The sequence below is a fragment of the Felis catus genome, chromosome E1 (assembly GCF_018350175.1).
Source record: "Felis catus isolate Fca126 chromosome E1, F.catus_Fca126_mat1.0, whole genome shotgun sequence".
Lineage (NCBI taxonomy): Eukaryota > Metazoa > Chordata > Mammalia > Carnivora > Felidae > Felis > Felis catus.
This window is the reverse complement of record NC_058381.1, coordinates 42,891,816-42,912,378: the sequence shown is the minus strand read 5'-3', so window position 1 is coordinate 42,912,378 and position 20,563 is coordinate 42,891,816. Positions and strand designations below refer to the sequence as shown.

Below are 20,563 nucleotides of genomic sequence, written 5' to 3'. Positions count from 1 at the left end.
GTCTCTCCATTTGGCCTTGTTGAATGTTTGCTCCTGATCGCATTCAGGTTATTTTTGACCCAAGTGCAAATGTAGCTGTATTGTTCTTAGTCCATCACATTAGGAGGCCCATGGTGTTACCTTATCCCATTATTGGTGATGCTAACTTTGATTGCTTGGTTAAGGTGGGTTTACCAGTTGTAAAGTTACTATTTTCCCCCTTGGTAATAAATAATTTGTGGAGAGATACCTTGAGGCTCTGTATACATTCTACTCCTTTTCAAACTTTGCCTATTAGTCTTATCATCTGTTAATTTTTTTTTTTAATGTAAGCTCTGTGCCCAGTGTGGGGCTCAAAGTCATGATCCCGAGATCAAGAGTCGCATGCTCTACTGACTGAGCCAGCCAGGCACCCCAAGTTTTATCCTCCATTAATCATTCCTAGTTTATTTCCATAGTAGTTGCAAATGATGATTTTCTAACTCTCATTATTCCTTTTTTTTAATGTATATTTTTTTTTTTAATTTTTTTTTAACGTTTATTTATTTTTGAGACAGAGAGAGACAGAGCATGAACAGGGGAGGGTCAGAGAGAGAGGGAGACACAGAATCTGAAACAGGTTCCAGGCTCTGAGCTGTCAGCACAGAGCCCGACGCGGGGCTCGAACTCACGGACCGCGAGATCGTGACCTGAGCCGAAGTCAGCCGCTCAACCGACTGAGCCACCCAGGCGCCCCTAATGTATATTTATTTTTGAAAGAGAGAGAGAGAGAGAGAGAGACAGTGTAAGAGGAAGAGGGGCAGAGAGAGAGGGAGACACAGAATCTGAAGCAGGCTTCAGGCTCTGAGCTGTCAGCACAGAGCCCGACGCCAGGCTCGAACTTGTGAACCATGAGATCACCTGAGCCAAAGTCAGACACTCAACTGTCTGAGCTACCCAGGCATCCCCTCCTATTATATTTTTTGGTTGGAATTCTATTTTGAGGAAGGGCTTTCCTTTCTCCCCCATTTGCTTATTTATTGTCAGTATGGATACGTGGATTTTTATTTCATTCAGTGGGTTATAATCCATTACTTTCCTTACATATTCTGATGCTCTATCCCAGATTTGGTTAGGTAGAGCTCCTTTGTTCTTTTGACGTGCCCCATCTTTTTTGAAGTACTTCCTTACTTTCAGGCACAAAAAGATGTTCTGGATTCATTTTGTGCCTTCCCTGCCCCAGTCCTGGAATCCGCTATTTCTTCAAGGAGCTCTGGCTCCTTGTAGTGGGGACTGGGATAGAAACAAACGCCATGGTGTGTTCACTGCTCCTGGGGTCCATTACTTCTAGATCTTTTCACTGAACACAGATAATACATACACCCACACATCTATAACTATTTTTTTGTTTATGTTTTTATTTATTTATTTTGAGAGAAAGAGAATGTGCGTGAGTAGGGCAGGGGCAGAGAGAGGGGGGAGAGTGAGAATCCCAGGCAAGCTCTGCGCTGTGAGCACAGAGCTTAATGTGGGTCTCGATCTCACAAACTGAGATCATGACCTGAGCCGAAATCAAGTCAGACGCTCAACTGACTGAGCTACCAAGGTGCCCCAACTATTTCTACACATATATATTAAATGGGATAAATAATAAAAAAAGAAGAAATCGTATTTTCATCCTAATGCCCACAGTTCCATTCAGTACCATAGCTGCTTCCTAAGTCTGCTTCTGTCCCTTCTCCAGCACTGAGAAACCTGGCTCCCAGCATCATCAGGCTGTTTAGTCGTATCTCAGTCCTGCCAGGTGCCCTCTTTACCCTCTGCTTACACCCAGTAATCAGTTTCCCGAGGTTCTCTTTTCCTCATAGTTTGTATTTTCAGATAGTACCTTCTTTGGCTTTGCTCTGGACTTTTCTGCCCTTTTTGCTCTTACCACCACTTTCTGGGTCTTGTATCTCTCAGGTGATGCTAAACACAGAGCGGCTGATCAAGCACGCAGTACAGGAGAGGCTGGCGGTCACCGTGTGCATCAACAAGATTGACCGGCTGATCCTGGAGCTAAAGCTGCCTCCAACTGATGCTTATTATAAGCTGCGCCACATCGTAGATGAGGTCAACGGATTAATAAGGTATAGGACCCGGGGCTCCTGGATGGCTCAGTCTGTTAAGCGTCTGACTCTTGGTTTCAGCTCAGGTAATGAATGATCTCACAGTATTGTGAGTTCGAGCCCCACGTCGGGCTCTGCACTGACAGCACAAAGCCTTCTTGGGATTCTGTTTCCCCCTCTCTCTGCACCTCCCCCACTTGCACTGTCTCTTTTTCAAAAGAAATAAACTTAAATAAATAAATAAATAAATAAATAAATAAATAAATAAATAAATAAGGTATAGGACCCCAGGTGTGGATTTCCTGTCCTCAGGAACTCTGTTTTTTTTACAAGTCTTAACCTTGCACACCTCTGGGGGGCAACCCTGATTTCTTGGGAGTACATAACGAGCTTTTTGGACAAGGCTAGGGGCACATTCCAGGGCTCTATAGGGTTTGACTCCACAACCTCGGCCTCATTGACCCTGTGCCTTCACTGGCTGTACAGCCTAAGACCCACCTTCACTTCTGTGTTGTGTTCAATACCTGGGACTCTCAACTTGGTCTCGCCTTCACCCCATACCAAGTGTGTGAACCTGGGCAAGTGATGCTTGTAGAGCCTCAGGTTCTGCCTCTGTAAAAAAGATGATGATAATAATGCTTACCTAATGGGATGTGATAAGAAATCAGATATTTGGAGCACCTGGTGGCTCAGTCGGTTGAGCATCCAACTTCATCTCAGGTCATGGTCTCACAGTTTGTGGGTTTGAGCCCCACATCGGGCTCTGTGCTGACAGCTCAGCATGAGCGCACGTGCTCTCGCGCCCCTTCTCTGTTTCTCTCTTTCTGCCCCGCCCTCGCTCGTGCTCTGTCTCTCAAAAATAAACATTAAAAAAAAATTTTTTTTTTTTTTAAAGAAATCAGGTAGATATTTGATGTAACCCACTTAGCATAGTGCTTAGCATGCAGTACCTGCCCCATGAATGGTTAGTTGCTGTTATTAACACAGACTCAGTAAGTGAAGGAACTATTGGCTGTTGTTTTTGTGGACATAGTTGCTTTTCAGCAAGATGGATTTCAGGCTTATATTAATAAGTATGAGCGATGGCTGGGAGACCTCACAATACAGTATCAAGGTGACTTTGAAGAATAGGTTAAATATATCATAAAGACAGTCTTATCTGCGGGCTGACAGAAGGACTGGATGACTTATTGTGGCCCCTCAAAGGGCCCAGGATGAAGCTGTCCTATTGAGAGAACACCTCTCCAGTTAAGGACTGGGGATGGTACCTCCGTGGCCAGAGACAGATTTACCTTCGGGAGCCTCCCCCGTATGTAGTACTAATTCTCAACAGTGATTTCTTCTCCCTGGCTCCAGAAGGGCCGAGAATGACTGGAGACCAACATAATATCAGGAACCTCAAAGATGAAATGATAAACTTATTTATTACCTTAAGATAGAGGATGGGACTAAATCCTGATCACCAAAATAAGAAGTCTGATCTCAGTCTCTAAACAAGAAACAGCAACGTGAGCATATTATTTAGAAATATGAGGACCATTGCTCTGAAAGCAGCTTTAACAGAGTTGAAAGCAGTTGCCTCTGGGGAACATAACTTGGGATATGGTGGAATAAGGTAGGAAACTGCTCTTTAGAAGCCAATACTTTCACTTCTAAATTAAGAAATTACATAAAACAATCTGTCAGTGAGGCTAGGGTGTGGATTGAATTCCTGTATATAGCTGGTTTTCTTTGAAACTTTCGTGAACTTGGGATGCTGTGGCTTCTGCGTGGCCTTTAAGATAAAGTTTCCGTGTGAATTTGTATAACAACGCCTAATAAAATAAAGAGGAACTGGGCAGTGAGAGTGGGGAGCCAAGTTGCCCTTGTTTTTTCTTTTGTTTTTTATTCACTTCTGATATTTATGTCTGTTTGTGTTTGTGAAATTGAGATTTCTCAAAAAGGTACTCCACTTTCACATCAGATTCCTTTCCTGTGTTTCAAGAGCTTTGTCTCTGACCTCCAAGGTTCCCCTTGTCTGTCTGGTGCAGTTAACTTCTCCAGGATCATGCATGAAGTTCCCAGCACTGGGAAGTCAGCTTGTTACTGGGAGTTAGGGGACAACTCCATCATGTCACTTTCTTGGGCCAGGCCGCTGGCAGCGCTTGAGTGTGTTATGCAAGCCCCTTCTGAGAACAAGGGCTGGAGAGGGGTGATGACACAGAGTCCCCGCCCTTCACCCTTGGCATTATGTTGGTGTTGCTGCACAGCCCGGCTCTGCACTCATGACTGTCTCTGTTTCAGCATGTACTCCACCGATGAGAACCTGATCCTTTCCCCACTCCTGGGCAACGTCTGCTTCTCCAGCTCCCAGTACAGCATCTGCTTCACACTCGGCTCCTTTGCCAAGATCTATGCTGACACCTTCGGTAAGCTCTGGCTGGCGGGCTGTCTCCCAGCTTCCCCAGAGTCACGGGTGCCTTTCCTGCTGAAGAGTTTAGAATTGGCTTCATGCCAAGGTCCCCTGTTTGGGGGAGCATTTTATCAACTATTATTGTCATGTTTTGGTCTCTTTTTGGCCCCTAGATCCTTTCTTTGGGCCAAGTGGCTTCTAAAGAATAGAAGAATAAAGGTGACTGTGGAAGAAATGGGTGAAAAGGGAGCTCATTTTAGGAATAAGATGTTAGCGTGAGACAGATATTTTCCGAGAGTAATTCTCCATGGCCACAAAGCCCTTTCAGACTTCTTCCTCAGGGATGGAATGTCTGTCACTAGTGGTGCTTCTTCTAGCTGTCTCTCCAGCCATCTGTAGGCACATGGACATTTTGTAGGCCTACTCGAGAGCTCGAGTTGGATTTGCAGTCCGCCGGGATACCCAGCTGAATGATTTTACAGGTCCAGGAGCCTTGGCACAGAGCTCTGGGGCCGGCTTCCCAACTCCAGGAGACTCCTGTGCTCTTTACCTCTGTGCCTCCCGATTCCCTCAGATTCCGCTAACAACCATGTCCTGAGTGTCCAACACTGTCCTTTCGAGGAGGTCACAATTCACCCCGTTTTGAGGACTGCGGAGAGGCCCGGTGAGAGGTCTCACAGCTGACAGGCACTGGAGCTCCAGTGTTTCTGTTCTCACCACTCAGTGGTCCTTCAACCTCGTCTTTGCTCTTGTGAAAGAAATGGGCAAATGCAACTTGTTTGTTTGTTTTTTTAATATGTACTTATCCACTGCATCCTCATTGTAGAAACGTGGACGATACAGTAAAATCTCATCAAGAAAGCAAAACTCACCCATAACCTCATTACCATAACCATGCAAACATTTTATAGTTCTTTCTGTGTTTAGTGTTCTGCATAAATGAGATCACATTTTATAGAGGGACATGTATAATGTATAAAACATAACACAGATAAATTTTCACTCAGCATCGGATCACAGGAATTGGCCAAATTATTTTATTAAAATTCATTTCTATGAATTATTTTCTGTCACTGCCAGTTACTCCCCTGTATAGATGTGCTATAACTTAACTACTTTCTTATCGTTAGGTATACATTTAGTTGTTTCTAGATGGCTCTTTTGAAAAGGGAAAGTAGATGGATAATAAATAAAACTTATCTGAGTAGGGTTCTGGTTTCCAGGTCTCTGAATATTCTTTACATCAGCATGTGAAGCAAAATCCAAGACCATTTCTGTAATTACAGTGTATTAATGATTTCGTTTCTGATTGAAAATGGCCCTGAGCCTCAGGAGAAAGTATTGCCCATCCTAGGAACCCACTGTTAGTTTACAAAGGAGCCAGCTCTGGGTTCCAATATCATCCTCCTGAAAAGCCGTGTATAGGAGCACTTGGGTGGCTCAGTTGGTTGAGTGTCTGACTCAGGTCATGATCCCAGGGTCATGGGATCAAGCCCTGCATTGGGTTCTGCACTGAGCATGGAGACTGCTTAGGATTCTCTCTCTTTCTCCCTCTGCCCCTCTCCCCTATTTGCATTCTTTCTATATACTTATATTTTTACAAAGGAGGGGAGAGGAGAAAAGTCATGTTTGGGACTTCTAGAAAGTCAGCTCTGAAAGGAATATCAGAGATCATTGAGTCCTTCCCCTTCATTCCACATATGGGAAAACTATGCCCAGGGTTACAGAACCTACTGGTGGGCTTGGGACTAGAATCTACTTGATGTTTTTTCCATCACACTGTACTTCCACAGTTGATGTCATGTCCTCTTAACTAAGAATCTGGCAACGCATGGGGAACAATCTCTGACTTCTAAGAACTCTGTCCAAGGGGTAGACGGAAACCTACAGAGTGTTGAACAACAGTGTATGGCATCAGTTTGGGCAGGAGGAGATGGGGCTTCATGGGCAGGTGGAGAGTAGAGAGCTGGGAGTTCTAGATTCGCAGCATTGAAAGAGGAGGCACAGAGGTGGGTGGTTTGGACCCATGGCCTATTTAATAATGGTGAACTGTTTCACCAAAGGGGAGAGTTGAAGTAAAGCTGTGGGCAAGCTGGGTTGGGACCACATTGAGGAAGGCTTGGAATGCCAGGTTAAGGAATTTTGACTTTATCCTGTGAGCAGTTGGGAGCTGTTAAAGATTGGGGTAGGCTGACACGTGCAAAGCTGATAGAAGATAGGCCAGGAAGAAGGGTGGGTACAGGAAGGAACACCCGGTTAGACATTTTCACCAGTATTCAGATACAGGATCGTGAATATTGGGTTCCTGTTATTAGTGAGATTGAAAAGGAGGAGAAGAACCAGAGAGAAGTTCACCCTTTCTTCCACTGAGCGTTTATTAAACTTCCAGCATGCTAGGCCTAGTTCTTGTGAGCACTCAAGCAACTCAGTCCAGTGAGTATGCTGTACTATAAGGTGCAGTAATAGAGGCATGTAAAAGACACAGTGGTTCAAAGGAGAGAGAGTCACTAACTAATGTGGGAAAGAAGGGAAGAATTTGGTAATTAGCAAAGTGGGGAAGAAAAAGATTTTGAACCTGGATGAAATGCCAAGATAGCCTCAATAAAAGGGGGAATGGTCTGAAGGGGAGCGTGGCTTTAGGGGAAAAGTGATGAATATCCTTTATGGCATCTTGAGTGAAATCATCTAGATAGAAATACTCATGACACAGTTGGTGATGTGACCAAATTGACTAACAGGAGCTCTTGATTGAGACGATCTTGAATTCTAAAAGCCACCGTTGGCTCAGCCTGACCAGGATTAAGAGTTACAGTCAAACCAAAAATATTAATTGGTAAAAGATGAGACAAAGGTAGGCTTTGGAGTTTTCTCTCCAGAGGGCTAGATGTCTGCCTTCCAGAGGCTTGGGGCTAGTTTGAGCTTTAGCGTGGCATTGCAGCTGGGAGACTGCCCACACTGGCAGCAGAGAGCTTATGTGGATCAGGGAAGAGTGAAGGAGCCATTAAGCCCCACTTCTGGAAGGAACAGTGTTTAGGTGCAGACAGAGCATAGCATGTGGGCGGTTGGGCCTATTTTATTGAAGGAAAGCATATAAACCGTATCCTTGTCCGTAGCTCAGTTCTTTGCCTCCTAGACATAGAGCTGCCTGGGTACTCATTTTGGCTCCACCGTAGCCATGTCTAATTTGGGCCAGTCCTGTCCTTGTCTATGCCTCAGTATCCTTGTCTGCCTGCCTGGGTACAAGGAAATGTCCAGACCTTGGGAAGGAACGTGCTAGAATTCCTCAGCTATAAACCACTTACGCATCTGGAACCACGTATGCAGACTTTCAAACAATACTTTGTTAGGTAGATTATAATCATATGGCTTCTCTTACAGGTGACATTAACTACCAGGAATTTGCTAAAAGACTCTGGGGTGACATCTACTTCAACCCCAAAACGTAAGTAGAGTGGGGAAGTGACTCTCTAGAGGGGGCGTACATTTTTCCAGGAAGTGAGGACAGAGAAAGAGTTCCTAAGATTAAAACCTACCTTTTGGGAAGGGGTAGGGGGGTAGTGCAAGCAGGGGAGGGGCAGAGAGAGGGGGGACAGAGGATCTGGAGTGGGCTCTGTGCTGACAGGCTGACAGCAGTGAGCCTGATGTGGGACTCAAACTCAAAAACCACGAGATCATGACCTGAGCTAAAGTTGGACGCTCAACCAACTAAGCCACCTAGGTGCCCCAAAGCCTACTTTTTTATTAAACATGAATAATCCTCCTCTAAGTGGTTTGGCTTCATGAGCTCTTAACAGGATGAGCCTATTTCTCTTGAGGTCTTCACAGCTCAGCTCAGGCATGCACGAGACTCATAACCATATGCTCTCTTGGGAATCTCTCTTTGGAAATGTTATGATCACATACACATTCCTTCCCCTTCACCCTGCTCAGATTCAGAACTTAGGAAATTCACCCTTGGGGTCAGTGACACAGCCTTCTCCCTGCTGGGCCACCCATAACTCTTTTTTTTTTTCCTCTTAATAGACGAAAATTCACAAAAAAGGCCCCAACCAGCAGCTCCCAGAGGAGCTTTGTGGAGTTTATCTTGGAGCCTCTGTATAAGATCCTTGCTCAGGTGAGAATGTCAGGCTGCCTGGTTCAGGCCTGCCCTTCTAAACACAGAGTGCAAAAGTTGGTGAACTCAGACTTCCCCTTGCCCCTAAACCTGCTCAGTTTTGTTTCACTAAGCATGAGGATAGTTTCTCACCAGTCTTCTAGATCTATGGTCCTCTAAGTGCCTCTGAAGTGCCCTTCAGAGTGAAGGGGGGAAGATAAGAAAGAAAAGGCAATGGAGAAATTTTGTATAAAGATTTGATACTTGAGAACTAATAATTGCAGTTGTAGGGATTTGATTTACAGATATAATTGGTTTATGAATAGTGTGTGTGTGTGCATATATATATATATATATATACACACACACATTTTATAAGAGGGGAAACAAACTGGAAATAAGTTAAATGTGTATCAGTGAGAATCTGATTAAATGAATTATGGTACCTCTCAAGTATTTTGTAGCTATTAAAAGAATGACTGTATTAGCTTGCTTTTTAATGATTTTTCTGGGCCTGTATATATGTGATGTTTGTCAAATCGGAAAGGATGCATCACGGGGTGCCTGGCTGGCTCAGTCAGCAGAGCATGCAACTCTCGATCTCCAGGTCGTGAGTTCAAGCCCCATATTGGACATATAACTTACTTTGAAAAAAAAAAAAGACAGTGATAAGGATGCAGTTAGACATGTAGGATTCTCCAAAGAAAAGAGTATAATATTGAGTTTGCATGAATTTGTGCTACCTGAAAGGCAGAAGTAAAGGGGTAACACTGTACGGGAGTTTTCGTAGACCTTTTTCCCAAGACAGTTATAAAATATTCAAGTGTTTAATAAGCGCTGTGCACAGTTAACACACACATATACACAAAACGTGTGTGGCCATACCAGCTGACAAAAGAGTAAAACATAGCAACAAGACAAAATAACATGATTAAAATTTATTAGTGCTGAAAAATACTTAGTATCTTGTGTCAGACTGGAATGGATTAATAAAAGAAATTTATAGAGTCTGTCTCATTAGAGACCTTGAGTCTGCTGAGAATGATTTAGCTTGGCCTTGCCCTACCAGCAGATGGACTGCTAGGTGACCTTTTTTGGTTCCTTCCAGTGCAGTGATCCTCTAATTCTGAGAAGTCTCTAAATAGGGAAGAGTAAGGGATTTCCTGAGTGGGGTGAGATGCTGCTTTTCAGACACCAGGGGGCAGCACTGAAGGTCATCAGAGAGGGCCAGGTTTATTTAACCAACCCCTTTTTTCCCCCCAGGATTGGTTTGAAGAGTAGATATCAAAGATTTCTCTCAAACCAAATGGCTGTCCTTGCCAAGAGCTCTCCCTGTAGAAGAGAACTTGGCACAGTGACCCTTCAAATTGCCCTTTGGCCTTCCCTTGCCCTCTATAGCAGGCAACATGCTGGGGCCATCATTACAGCTGACATGGTATTTGGTACCAACACAGGTTGTGGGTGACGTGGACACCAGCCTCCCCAGGACCCTGGATGAGCTTGGCATTCATCTGACCAAAGAAGAGCTTAAGCTGAATATCCGCCCCCTGCTCAGGCTGGTCTGCAAAAAATTCTTTGGTGAATTCACAGGTAACAAAAGAGCTCATGGCCCCCTTCCCATCACTGTCATGTTCTGCCACACGTATCGGGGGGACCTTTTCCTCACTCCAGTGATGTGCAGAGATGTGAGGCTTTTTTAAATAAACTGCAAGCCGGATGTACAGCACCTGCATTTTTCTCCTAGCTGTTTCCTTTGGTGGATGGTACCAAGAACTCTATCTTGGGAAACAAAAGCAATTATATTTCCCTACCAGGAGGAGTGTGCAAATAAAGGAGATGTTGAAACAGATTCCAAGGTTCTAGTATTTTTACGAGACTCATAAGTGATGTAAATAGACTCATAAGCAATGGGAAATACTGGGAAAAGCAGCAGGCTCAGATTTCTTTTCTCCTAAGCTCCTGTCTCCTCTATTTAAGTGGCACAGAAGGCAGGCGATATAGTAGAATGAGCCCTAGACCTATTGAGAAAGACCTGAATCTTGTTCCTATTGTGGCCCTGGCCCTTCCATGTGGTGAGACCTGGGTCAGCCACCTGATTCTTCTGTGACTCGAATTTCTCATCTGTAAAATAAGAGAGGTAGTAAAGGTAATGACTAAGGGTCCCCTCAGCAATCTCTTGATTCTCTCTTTTTTTTTTTAATTTTTTTAATGTTTATTTATTCTTGAGAGAGAGACAGAGACATTAGAGCTTGAGCAGGGGGCGGGCAGAGAGAGAGGGGGACACAGAATCTGAAGCAGGCTCCAGGCTCTGAGCTGTCAGCACAGAACCCGACATGGGGCTTGAATTCACGAGCCATGAGACCATGACCTGAGTGGAAGTCGGATACTTAGCCAACTGAGCCACTCAGGCGCCCCAGCAGTCTCTTGATTCTGGTAGTTATTAGGTGTCTAAATCCACAAGGTGCATGATTCTAGTAGTTCATTCTCGGCTGGCCATCCATCTGACGTAGGAGACACCAACTGAAAACAGATCTGCTTTCCCCAAGGTGCTAGTGGAGGTTTTCTCTTTCATGGCCTATTGGCTGTTAGAAAAACAGGATGATGGGGCGCCTGGGTGGCTCAGTCGGTTAAGCGTCTGACTTGGGTGCAGGTCATGATCTCACGGTTCATGGGTTCCAGCCCTTCGCTGTGCTCTGTGCTGAAAGCTCAGAACCTGGAGCCTGCGTCAGAGTCTGTGTCTCCCTTTCTGTCTGCCTCTCCTCTGCTCACTTGCTCTCTCTCTCTCTGAAAAATAAATAAACGTTAAAAAAAAAAAGAAAAGAAAACAGGATGATGTATTGAACAGAAACATGTGCAGTATTTCCCAAAGAGAGAGTCAACTCGGATTGTTCTGAGTAGATCTGAAGAGCTGGGGTACTTATTGTAAGTGCTCAGTAAGTGCTTATATTCAATGAAAGATCATGGATTGATAACAGACACTTGAAAATTTTTGTCACCTGAGTTCAAGGAACCATTGAGCCCTGCTTCTTGCTCTTAGAGCATGCTCCCAGGAAACAAGGTGGTACTTCCCGCTGGGCTCACGGTGCCCTAGCTTAAGAGCTGAAAATGAGTCCCTGCACTTTTAGCTTTCTGGCCATCACCAGTGGATCCATAACTCACCATCACTTCCCCCTGTGAGTGTAGAGTAATGGCTTTGTCTTCTCCCTCCACAGGCTTTGTGGACATGTGTGTGCAGCATATCCCCTCTCCAAAGGTGGGCGCCAAGCCCAAGATTGAGCACACCTACACTGGCGGTGTAGATTCTGATCTCGGCGAGGCCATGAGCGACTGTGATCCTGACGTAAGGGAAAACCCCCATTTCTGGTTTTTTTTCCTCCTTCTGTTGGAGATACTGTTTTCTGGTCATAGGAATGATGCCTTCTTTCCATCCTTGCTTGCCACTCCCCGTTAGCAAAGTCAAACAGGCCTGAATTCAAGACCCAGGGTTACTTCTAGTGTTATGATTTTGGGAAAATTATTCTATCTTTCTAAGAGTCTTGGTGGATAAAATGAGGATAGTAGTATGTATATGACTGTTAAAAAATTAAATAAGAGTAAGAAAGTTTTACAGTTGTGTTTAGCATGGTGCCTGATAGACAGTAAACATTCAACAAATGGTAGCTAACTTTGTCAGCTTTGGGCTTTAAAAAAGTCCTTACCAGGGGCACCTGGGTGGCTCAGTTGGTTAAGCGTCCCACTTTGGCTCAGGTCATGATCTCACATGGTTTGTGGGTTTGAGCCCCAGAGCCTGCTTCGGATTCATATTCTCTCTCTCTCTCTCTCTCTCTCTCTCTCTCTCTCTCTCTCTCTCTCTCTCTCTCTCCCCCTCTCTCTCTCTCTCAAAAATAAATAATTTTTTTTTTTAAATGTACTTAAAAAAAGTCTTTCCCAGGGATGCCTGGCCAACTCAGTCAGTAGAGTATATGACTGTTGATCTCCAGGTTATGAGTTCAGGCTCCACATTGGACCTACACAGCTTACTTTAAAAATAATTAATTTATTAATTGAAAAAAATTTTTTTTCCCAGCTGTTCTTAGTCTAATTTCTCAGCATGAACGACCAACTGAGAATCGTGTTACATCTTCGGAGGGAATTTGGGGCAAGCAAGTCTTGTAATCTTGCAAGTTAACAGTGGCAATCTGCCATCCTAAACCTGCTTTTCTTCGCCATTGCCCTCATCCTCCTAGAGAAAAGAGAAAGTTTTTTTGCTTTGCTCTGCCTATGACATCTGCTAACTAATCAGGGGGTAGGGCATGGTTTGGAATTTTCCCAGGAGATTGACACATCTTCCTCTAGGTGTGGGCAGCCTCCTCGCAGAGCCGTGTCATCACTGTCCAAGGAGGTAGAGACAAGGGTATTTACCCTGGGAATATGTGTGGTTGAGCCTGCACTCTGTCCCCACCTCCAGGGTCCCCTGATGTGCCACACCACCAAGATGTACAGCACGGATGATGGAGTTCAGTTTCATGCCTTTGGCCGGGTGCTGAGTGGCACCATCCATGCTGGGCAGCCCGTGAAGGTGCTGGGGGAGAACTACACCCTGGAGGATGAGGAAGACTCCCAGATATGCACCGTGGGTCGTCTTTGGATCTCTGTGGCCAGGTACCGCCAATAGTAGCCTATAGAGGCATGCCTTGGCCTTGTCACAGCAGCTGCATGGGCCACTTCAATAGGGCATCAGCTGACCCTCCCTCACATCTGTTGGCTTCTATTTCTTACTACCCAGAGTTGCTAGGGCCAAAAGGCAGCTACTGTTGGGATAATGCCAAGAGCCTTGCTTTGAGTTTTGAATGGCTTATATAAACTTTTGTAAGTTTTCTATTTTTACTCTTTTTAATCCTCTCTTCCTCTTCTGTGTTTCTAAGTCACAACTTTTATGTTTCTTCCCAAAAGAAATTGTCTCCCAACCTCCACGGACTATTCTTTGACCAAGATAGAAGATTTTGCTAGATCCCTTATAGGTTCCTTATCTGCAGCATCAGACTTAGCTTGGGCCTCTGGGCTGCTTGTGAATTCATAAGTTTGACTTCTTAGCTAGCAAGCAGAGTCAAGGCAGTCCTGTTCTGACGTGCCTGCTGTACCTTGCCGATGGCCCCCTTTCCCTCTCCAAATCCACCCATTCCCTAGAAGGCAGAGGACTGATGGCCTAGGAGAGTTGCAGTATCTTCTGTGGTGCTTTTGGCATCTCCTTACATTCTACCCCTTGGGCAGGGCCTTGCTTACCAGTAGTATCCACCTGAAATTAGGTTTTCCTCTTTTGTCCTCCTAAAATACCATGAGCTTTCTTCCATTGCTAACCAGTTTGTAATTCCAGTTGACCCTTGAACAACACAGGTTTAAACTACATGAGTCCACTTTAATGTGGGTTTTTTTTTTCCAGTAAATACACTATCGTCCTGCAAATGTATTTTCTTTTCTTTATGACTTTAACATTTTCTTTAGCTTATTTTTTATAAAAGTACAGTGTAGAATACACATATAGAATGCACATACGAAACGTGTTGAGTGTTTATGTTATCGGTAAGGCCCCCAGCCAACAGTAGATTTTTAGTAGTTAAGTTTTGGGGGGATGGGTCGCCTGGGTGGCTCAGTCGGTTGAGCGTCCAACTTCAGCTCGGGTCATGATCTCACGGTCCGTGAGTTCGAGCCCCGCGTCGGGCTCTATGCTGACGGCTCGGAGCCTGGAGCCTGTTTCAGATTCCGTGTCTCCCTCTCCCTCTGACCCTCCCCGGTTCGTGCTCTGTCCCTCTCTGTCTCAAAAATAAATAAACGTTAAAAAAAAAAAATTAAAAAAAAAAAGATTTAAAAAAAAGTTTTGGGGGGAGTCAGAACATATATGTGGAGTTTCAACTACATGGGGCGTTGGGGCCCCATTGTTCCTGGGTCAGTTGTACATACATGTGAGGTTACATGGTTGGTTGTTGTACCCCTCCCCTAATGGAATGTATGTTTGGTTCACCCCTGCTCCTGGCTCAGTGCCTGGCACCCCTTCTTATTTCACTCATCTGTTGCCCCAGGTACCACATTGAGGTGAACCGTGTTCCTGCTGGCAACTGGGTTCTGATCGAAGGTGTTGATCAACCAATTGTGAAGACAGCAACCATAACTGAACCCCGAGGCAATGAGGAGGTAGAGTTTCTGAAAAGGCAACTGGATTAGTTTAAGCTAGAGGGTCCCGTGGGAACTCACAGGGTACTAACCTGGAGTCACTGCCGCTTCCTGGTTCTGGGCCTGAGCACAGGCTGAAGCTTCTAGATCGGACCCAGCTCGATTCTCCCTGTACTCCACTCAGTTGCTAGGAGCTAGGAGCAGTTGCTTTATCTTTTCCCTGCTGTTTGTTCTGCCAAATTACATGGGAATAAATGGCCCTTCAGGCTGCCTCCCAGCAGCACTTTGGCTCCTGGTTGGGGAGTGGTCTCCTCCTCTCTGACCTCTGTACCTTTGGTGCCTACTCAGGCCACGTGCCCTCACTCCTCTGCACTTTGAATCTCAGGCTCAGATTTTCCGCCCCTTGAAGTTCAACACCACATCCGTTATCAAGATTGCTGTGGAACCAGTCAACCCCTCAGAGCTACCCAAGATGCTGGACGGTCTGCGCAAGGTCAATAAGAGCTATCCATCCCTCACCACCAAGGTATGTTCAAGGTCTGCAATAGCTGCCCCCGGTGACAGGTCTGTGCCGCCCACTACTTCACGTCCACCAGCTGTCTCTGATCTGCTTCCAGCAGCCTATGTCGAAAGCAAGTATTCCCTGTCTGTTACTGTCATTTGAAAACAAGACACGTTTTGGTGGGGGGGGAGGGTACTGCGAGTGTACATGAATGTGTTCATATTCCACAGTATCTTTAGATGAGAAAGAGATGTGTCTTAGAAAGTATACTTTGATAGGAATGCAAGCTGGTGCAGCCACTCTGGAAAACAGTATGGAGGTTCCTCAAAAAACTAAAACTAGAACTATCCTACGACCCAGCAATTGCACTACTAGGCATTTATCCATGGGATACAGGTGTGCTGTTTCGAAGGGGCGCATGCACCCCCATGTTTATAGCAGCACTATGAACAATAGCCAAAGTATGGAAAAAGCCCAAATGTCCATCGACGGATGAATGGATAAAGAAGATGTATATATATACAATGGAGTATTACTTGGCAATCAAAAAGAATGAAATCTTGCCATTTGCAACTACGTGGATGGAACTGGAGGGTATTATGCGAAGTGAAATTAGTAGGAGAAAGACAAATATATGACTTCACTCACATGAGGACTTTAAGAGACAAAACAGATGAACATAAGGGAAGGGAAACAAAAATTATATAAAAACAGAAGAGACTCATAAATGTAGAGAACAAACAGGGTTACAGGGTGCGGGGAGGCGGGATGGGCTAAACGGGTAAGGGGCACTAAAGAATCTACTCCTGAAATCATTGTTGCACCAAATTAGATGTAAATTTAAAAAAATAAAAAATAAAATTAAATAAAAAATAATTATTAAAAAAAAGAAAAATAAAAAATAAAATAAGTAAATAAATATTGAAAACAAAGAAATATTAGGGACCGGGATTAATTATACATTTTGTGAGGAAATAATTTTTTTTCTTTCTTAAAAAAAAAATATATATATATATACTATGAATTGATTTTCCAGAAAATATAGAAGGAAAAGTGATCATTCTGATCCTTCTACATTCTTGAGCCTACTAGCATACTTTTCTGAGTAGCTGGCCAGGGCTAAAGGGTCAGCTTATGTCCATAGACTTAGGGCAGGGTTTTCCCTAAACAGTTATGCTGGAAATTAAGTTGGTGACCTAATGCCCAGCAGCACCGTGCTGAATGGTCCAGATGTCCTGAGGATTTACCCGTTGGTCACTTCCCCACTGATCCTTCTTGAAGAGGCTGGAACTGATGCTGAGGAGTGGCTGATTCTGATAGTGGGTTTGGGCACCTCCTCCTGGGCTCTAGCATTGATTCTGTTTCTAGCTGCTGTTGCTGGCATAAGAGGTCCAGGCTATGACCACCAGGCCTGTTATGTTTCAGGTGGAAGAGTCTGGAGAGCACGTGATTCTGGGTACTGGGGAGCTGTACCTCGACTGTGTGATGCACGATTTACGGAAGATGTACTCAGAGATCGACATCAAGGTAAATCAGCATCCTCTTTCTTGAGTACCCGCCTGGCCAGGAGCTTGACTCATGGCTCCAGACTGATTTTATAAGCAACCAAACCCTTGATTCTCCTGGAAGGCCTGAGGGAAGAGGGGGGCCCTATTGGGGAGGAGACATGTTAGGGAAAAGCATGACCTATTGCTCCCTATCTGGGAAGGTATTTGAGATCTGGTTTGCCCCTTTCTGCAGGGTTATTCTCTGTGTCATAGTTTAAAGTCCAGGCTCCCAAGCCAAAGTGATTCTTGGTCTTTTGTTAAGGAAACAGTTATACAGTTAACCCATCTTTGGTGATTAGGGCTCAGCGGAGGGTTTCAGGGAGAGAGTGAGAACTGGTTCTCCTGGATTTGTCGTTAGGTTGTGACATGGCCCCTTGATTAAAGTGCCCATTGCATGGCCCCAGTCTCCTAGATGGTACCCGTTTTCTCCCAGTTCCTGTGGTGGTGGGAGAGAGCACCCTCAAGTATCCCTCTTAGATCCTCATCCTGAGGTGCCCAGCACTGGTGGTCTAGAAGATACTGAGTTCCCTGGTGGCTGGCCACGTGGGAGCTTCAGGGAGGAGCTCTGCTACTCAGAGCCAGGTGTTGAGAGTGGAAGGGGATCCTGCCAATCAGTCCCTAGTGTCAGCTGTGACAGAGCCACGGGAGGTGCTAAGTGAGTGGTGTGGGACGGCTGAACAGACCTTGAAAGCATCCTTGGGGGATGATACTTTAGGCCCAGGTTTGACTCCCACGTACTCTTGGCTCAGGAACATAAACTCCATACTCCACGAAGTTTTCTCAGTCTCCTTAGTGCTGGTAAGGACTTCTCACGTGCTATTGTACTCATTGCTGATGCTGATTAAGACAGGGATTTGTCACAAAGGTAGTGCCAAGGGAACCTCAGAATTCCCTTTGGCAGAATGTTGTCCTTCCAACAAAATTAGATCTTGCCTAACAATTTATTCTGTTTCCCAGGTGGCTGATCCCGTTGTCACGTTTTGTGAGACGGTGGTGGAGACATCTTCCCTCAAGTGCTTTGCTGAAACGCCCAATAAGAAGTGAGCTGGGTGTCAGAGTGACCCTGGGACTGACAGGGGACACTTTCTCCTCCTCCCTCCTCAACTCCACCCCAGTCACAAGTACTGTGGAAATAGAGACTCCCTAGGTCTCAGGATGGGGGCTTAGGATGCTTGAGTTTTAACCTAGCACTCTCATGCCTTAGGCCTGTAGACATGATGCTGTGGAATTCTTTGCTGTAGGTTCCCCAAGGATGAGTGTCCCAACTGCCACTTTTCTCCATATAATATGATCATCTTACAGTTTTGCCCTGGCAACAGTTCTGTTGTTGTGGGAATTTTTTAAATTTTATTTTTAAGTAATCTCTGCACCCAACATGGGGCTCGAACTCACAACCCTAAGATCAAGAGCTACACACTCCACTGACAGAGCCAGCCAGATGCCCTGAGACCCTACTTTTTTTTTTTTTTTTAATTTTTTTTTTTTTCAACGTTTATTTATTTTTGGGACAGAGAGAGACAGAGCATGAACGGGGGAGGGGCAGAGAGAGAGGGAGACACAGAATCGGAAACAGGCTCCAGGCTCTGAGCCATCAGCCCAGAGCCTGACGCAGGGCTCGAACTCACGGACCGCGAGATCATGACCTGGCTGAAGTCGGACGCTTAACCGACTGCGCCACCCAGGCGCTCCGACCCTACTTTTTTAAAGAGTGGTAGATTCAAGTGAAGGAGGACAGAAAATGAACGTTTTTGCTCTGTTTTGCTCCTCTGGCTTTTACTGATGTAACTGCCTTGTGACCCTCTCCTTAGGAATAACCCTTCTTCAAGTTCTGTTGATCCTCATCATTACTCATTTCCTTTCTGACTAGGAATAAGATCACCATGATTGCTGAGCCTCTCGAGAAGGGCCTCGCCGAGGACATAGAGAATGAGGTGGTCCAGATCACGTGGAACAGGTGAGAATGTGGCTCTGGTTTCAAGGCTGAAAGGAGACGAGCCTCTACGGCTTGCCTCCCCAGGCTCTGATACCACGTGTCCTGGGAAGCAAACTGTCCCCCGGGAAGACGGGAATTGTGACCCCAGGATGCAGAAATTGCAGAGCTGCCGGAAAACCTCCATTTCCTCCTCCTTCCCCTAGGAAGAAACTGGGAGAATTCTTCCAGACCAAGTACGATTGGGATCTGCTGGCTGCCCGTTCTATCTGGGCTTTTGGCCCTGATGCCACCGGCCCCAACATCCTGGTGGATGATACCCTGCCTTCTGAGGTACAGCATAACTAACGGGAGCCGTGCAGTGGTGTCTTTGCTGTGGAGTGGAAGAAACTACAAAGTGTACTTCCTTTCCCAGAAGTATTTTGTGTCTTCTGGTGAATCTTCTTACCAGTATACTTACCTTCTCCTCCCTCTAAACTGATTGTTGCCAGGGTCACTGCTCACAGGCCCTCATGTTTTGTGCAGGTGGACAAGGCTCTTCTTGGCTCAGTGAAGGACAGCATTGTTCAAGGTTTCCAGTGGGGAACCAGGGAGGGGCCCCTCTGTGACGAGTGTAAGTTCCGACAGTGCCTCTGCCTCCCCCTCTCCAGCCCTGTAGGGTCCTTTTGCCTGGGTGTGAGGTGGGGTGGGGTGGGCTCGTGTACGGGACCTGGCAGGAGAAGCAGCTTGGGGTACATGGGGCCATTCCATGTCCTAGGTCAGCTTCCTCTTCTCGCCTCTCCTCCCTCCCCATCCAAGTGCTATTGCCTGGGACATCCCGGAAGGGAAGTCATTTCTAGACGGACATTTGCTTCTCAGTCCTGAGAAGGAATGTGCTTGAGGAGAGGTATAAAGAGGAAGATGGGATCGGAGTGGTTTATAGACGAGGTTGGATTAGTGGGCAGGAAGGTGCAATTCCTAGCACTTACTCTATATCCAAAAACAATTAAGTATCTACAAAAAAAAAAAAAAAATCCCATAAACTTCTAGGAAAGCTTTACAATGCCTGAGCGTGGCCTGAAACAAACATAAAGAATGTGTGCCTAACTTCTGTCCTCTGCTATAGGCCTTGGTATCCTATCAGAACACCCATCTGCAGGGTGATTTTGTCCCATATCTTTTGTGATCTTAAGACAGCTGCCATGCTGCTAGAGGCTCCTTGGTGCCCTCCCTGCACGTGGGCCCTTGACTAGCACCAGAACCACTCCTCAGTCATCAACTCCCCCATCTCCTTTCCAGTGATTCGAAATGTCAAGTTTAAGATCCTGGATGCAGTGGTTGCCCAAGAGCCCTTGCACCGGGGCGGGGGCCAAATCATCCCCACGGCCAGGAGAGTTGTCTATTCTGCCTTCCTCATGGTAAGTGAGTGGAGCTGAGTTGCTCTGGGGCACTATGTGGAAATTCTAGCTATGCAGGTCTCAAGACCACAGTCCCTCCAGCCTTTTTCTCTATCCAGGTCCTCAATCCTCAGCCTTACCCAAGCTAAGGAACCCTTTCTTCTTGCCCTGTTGCAGGCCACTCCTCGTCTGATGGAGCCTTACTACTTCGTGGAGGTCCAGGCCCCTGCAGATTGTGTCTCTGCTGTGTATACTGTCCTGGCCAGGCGCAGGTGAGCCGTGGGCATGTTAGGGATGGTGCAGGGAGCAGGAGCACCGCAAGAGTAACTGGGCTCCGTGGGGAAGGAGGTGGACCTCCTGTACTGTCCCTGCTCCTAGAACCTAGTGAGCTGTTTTTTCAAAATGAACTAGGAAAGGATTAAGGCAGACCCCTGCTTCACTGCAGATAAAAAGTTGAGATTCCTTCTTAGACCCCTCTCAGTGGAGAACCCCCCGGGGAAAGTACTGAAA

The 20,563-nt window shown here is 45.7% G+C and overlaps 1 protein-coding gene and 1 long non-coding RNA gene across 2 annotated transcripts in view; one reads left to right on the top strand and one right to left on the bottom strand.

The window, feature by feature from the left end:
* The window catches only part of EFTUD2 (elongation factor Tu GTP binding domain containing 2), a 39,760-nt gene that overhangs the window by 17,608 nt on the left and 1,589 nt on the right, over positions 1–20,563 (top strand). The window contains exons 10-25 of the mRNA XM_003996992.6: positions 1,921–2,087; positions 4,350–4,474; positions 7,837–7,900; positions 8,482–8,572; positions 10,006–10,141; positions 11,764–11,891; positions 12,999–13,192; positions 14,608–14,719; positions 15,084–15,224; positions 16,626–16,727; positions 17,705–17,787; positions 18,615–18,701; positions 18,884–19,010; positions 19,203–19,290; positions 19,956–20,074; positions 20,231–20,325. Of these exons, the coding sequence (XP_003997041.1) occupies positions 1,921–2,087; positions 4,350–4,474; positions 7,837–7,900; positions 8,482–8,572; positions 10,006–10,141; positions 11,764–11,891; positions 12,999–13,192; positions 14,608–14,719; positions 15,084–15,224; positions 16,626–16,727; positions 17,705–17,787; positions 18,615–18,701; positions 18,884–19,010; positions 19,203–19,290; positions 19,956–20,074; positions 20,231–20,325 (1,859 nt within the window). The remainder of the gene's footprint in view (positions 1–1,920; positions 2,088–4,349; positions 4,475–7,836; positions 7,901–8,481; positions 8,573–10,005; positions 10,142–11,763; positions 11,892–12,998; positions 13,193–14,607; positions 14,720–15,083; positions 15,225–16,625; positions 16,728–17,704; positions 17,788–18,614; positions 18,702–18,883; positions 19,011–19,202; positions 19,291–19,955; positions 20,075–20,230; positions 20,326–20,563) is intronic.
* Positions 10,404–17,745, bottom strand: LOC109494390. Its single transcript, XR_002149236.3, has 2 exons — positions 17,431–17,745; positions 10,404–10,672 (listed from the first exon to the last, which is right to left on the bottom strand). It is a non-coding gene; the product is annotated as an uncharacterized LOC109494390 (long non-coding RNA).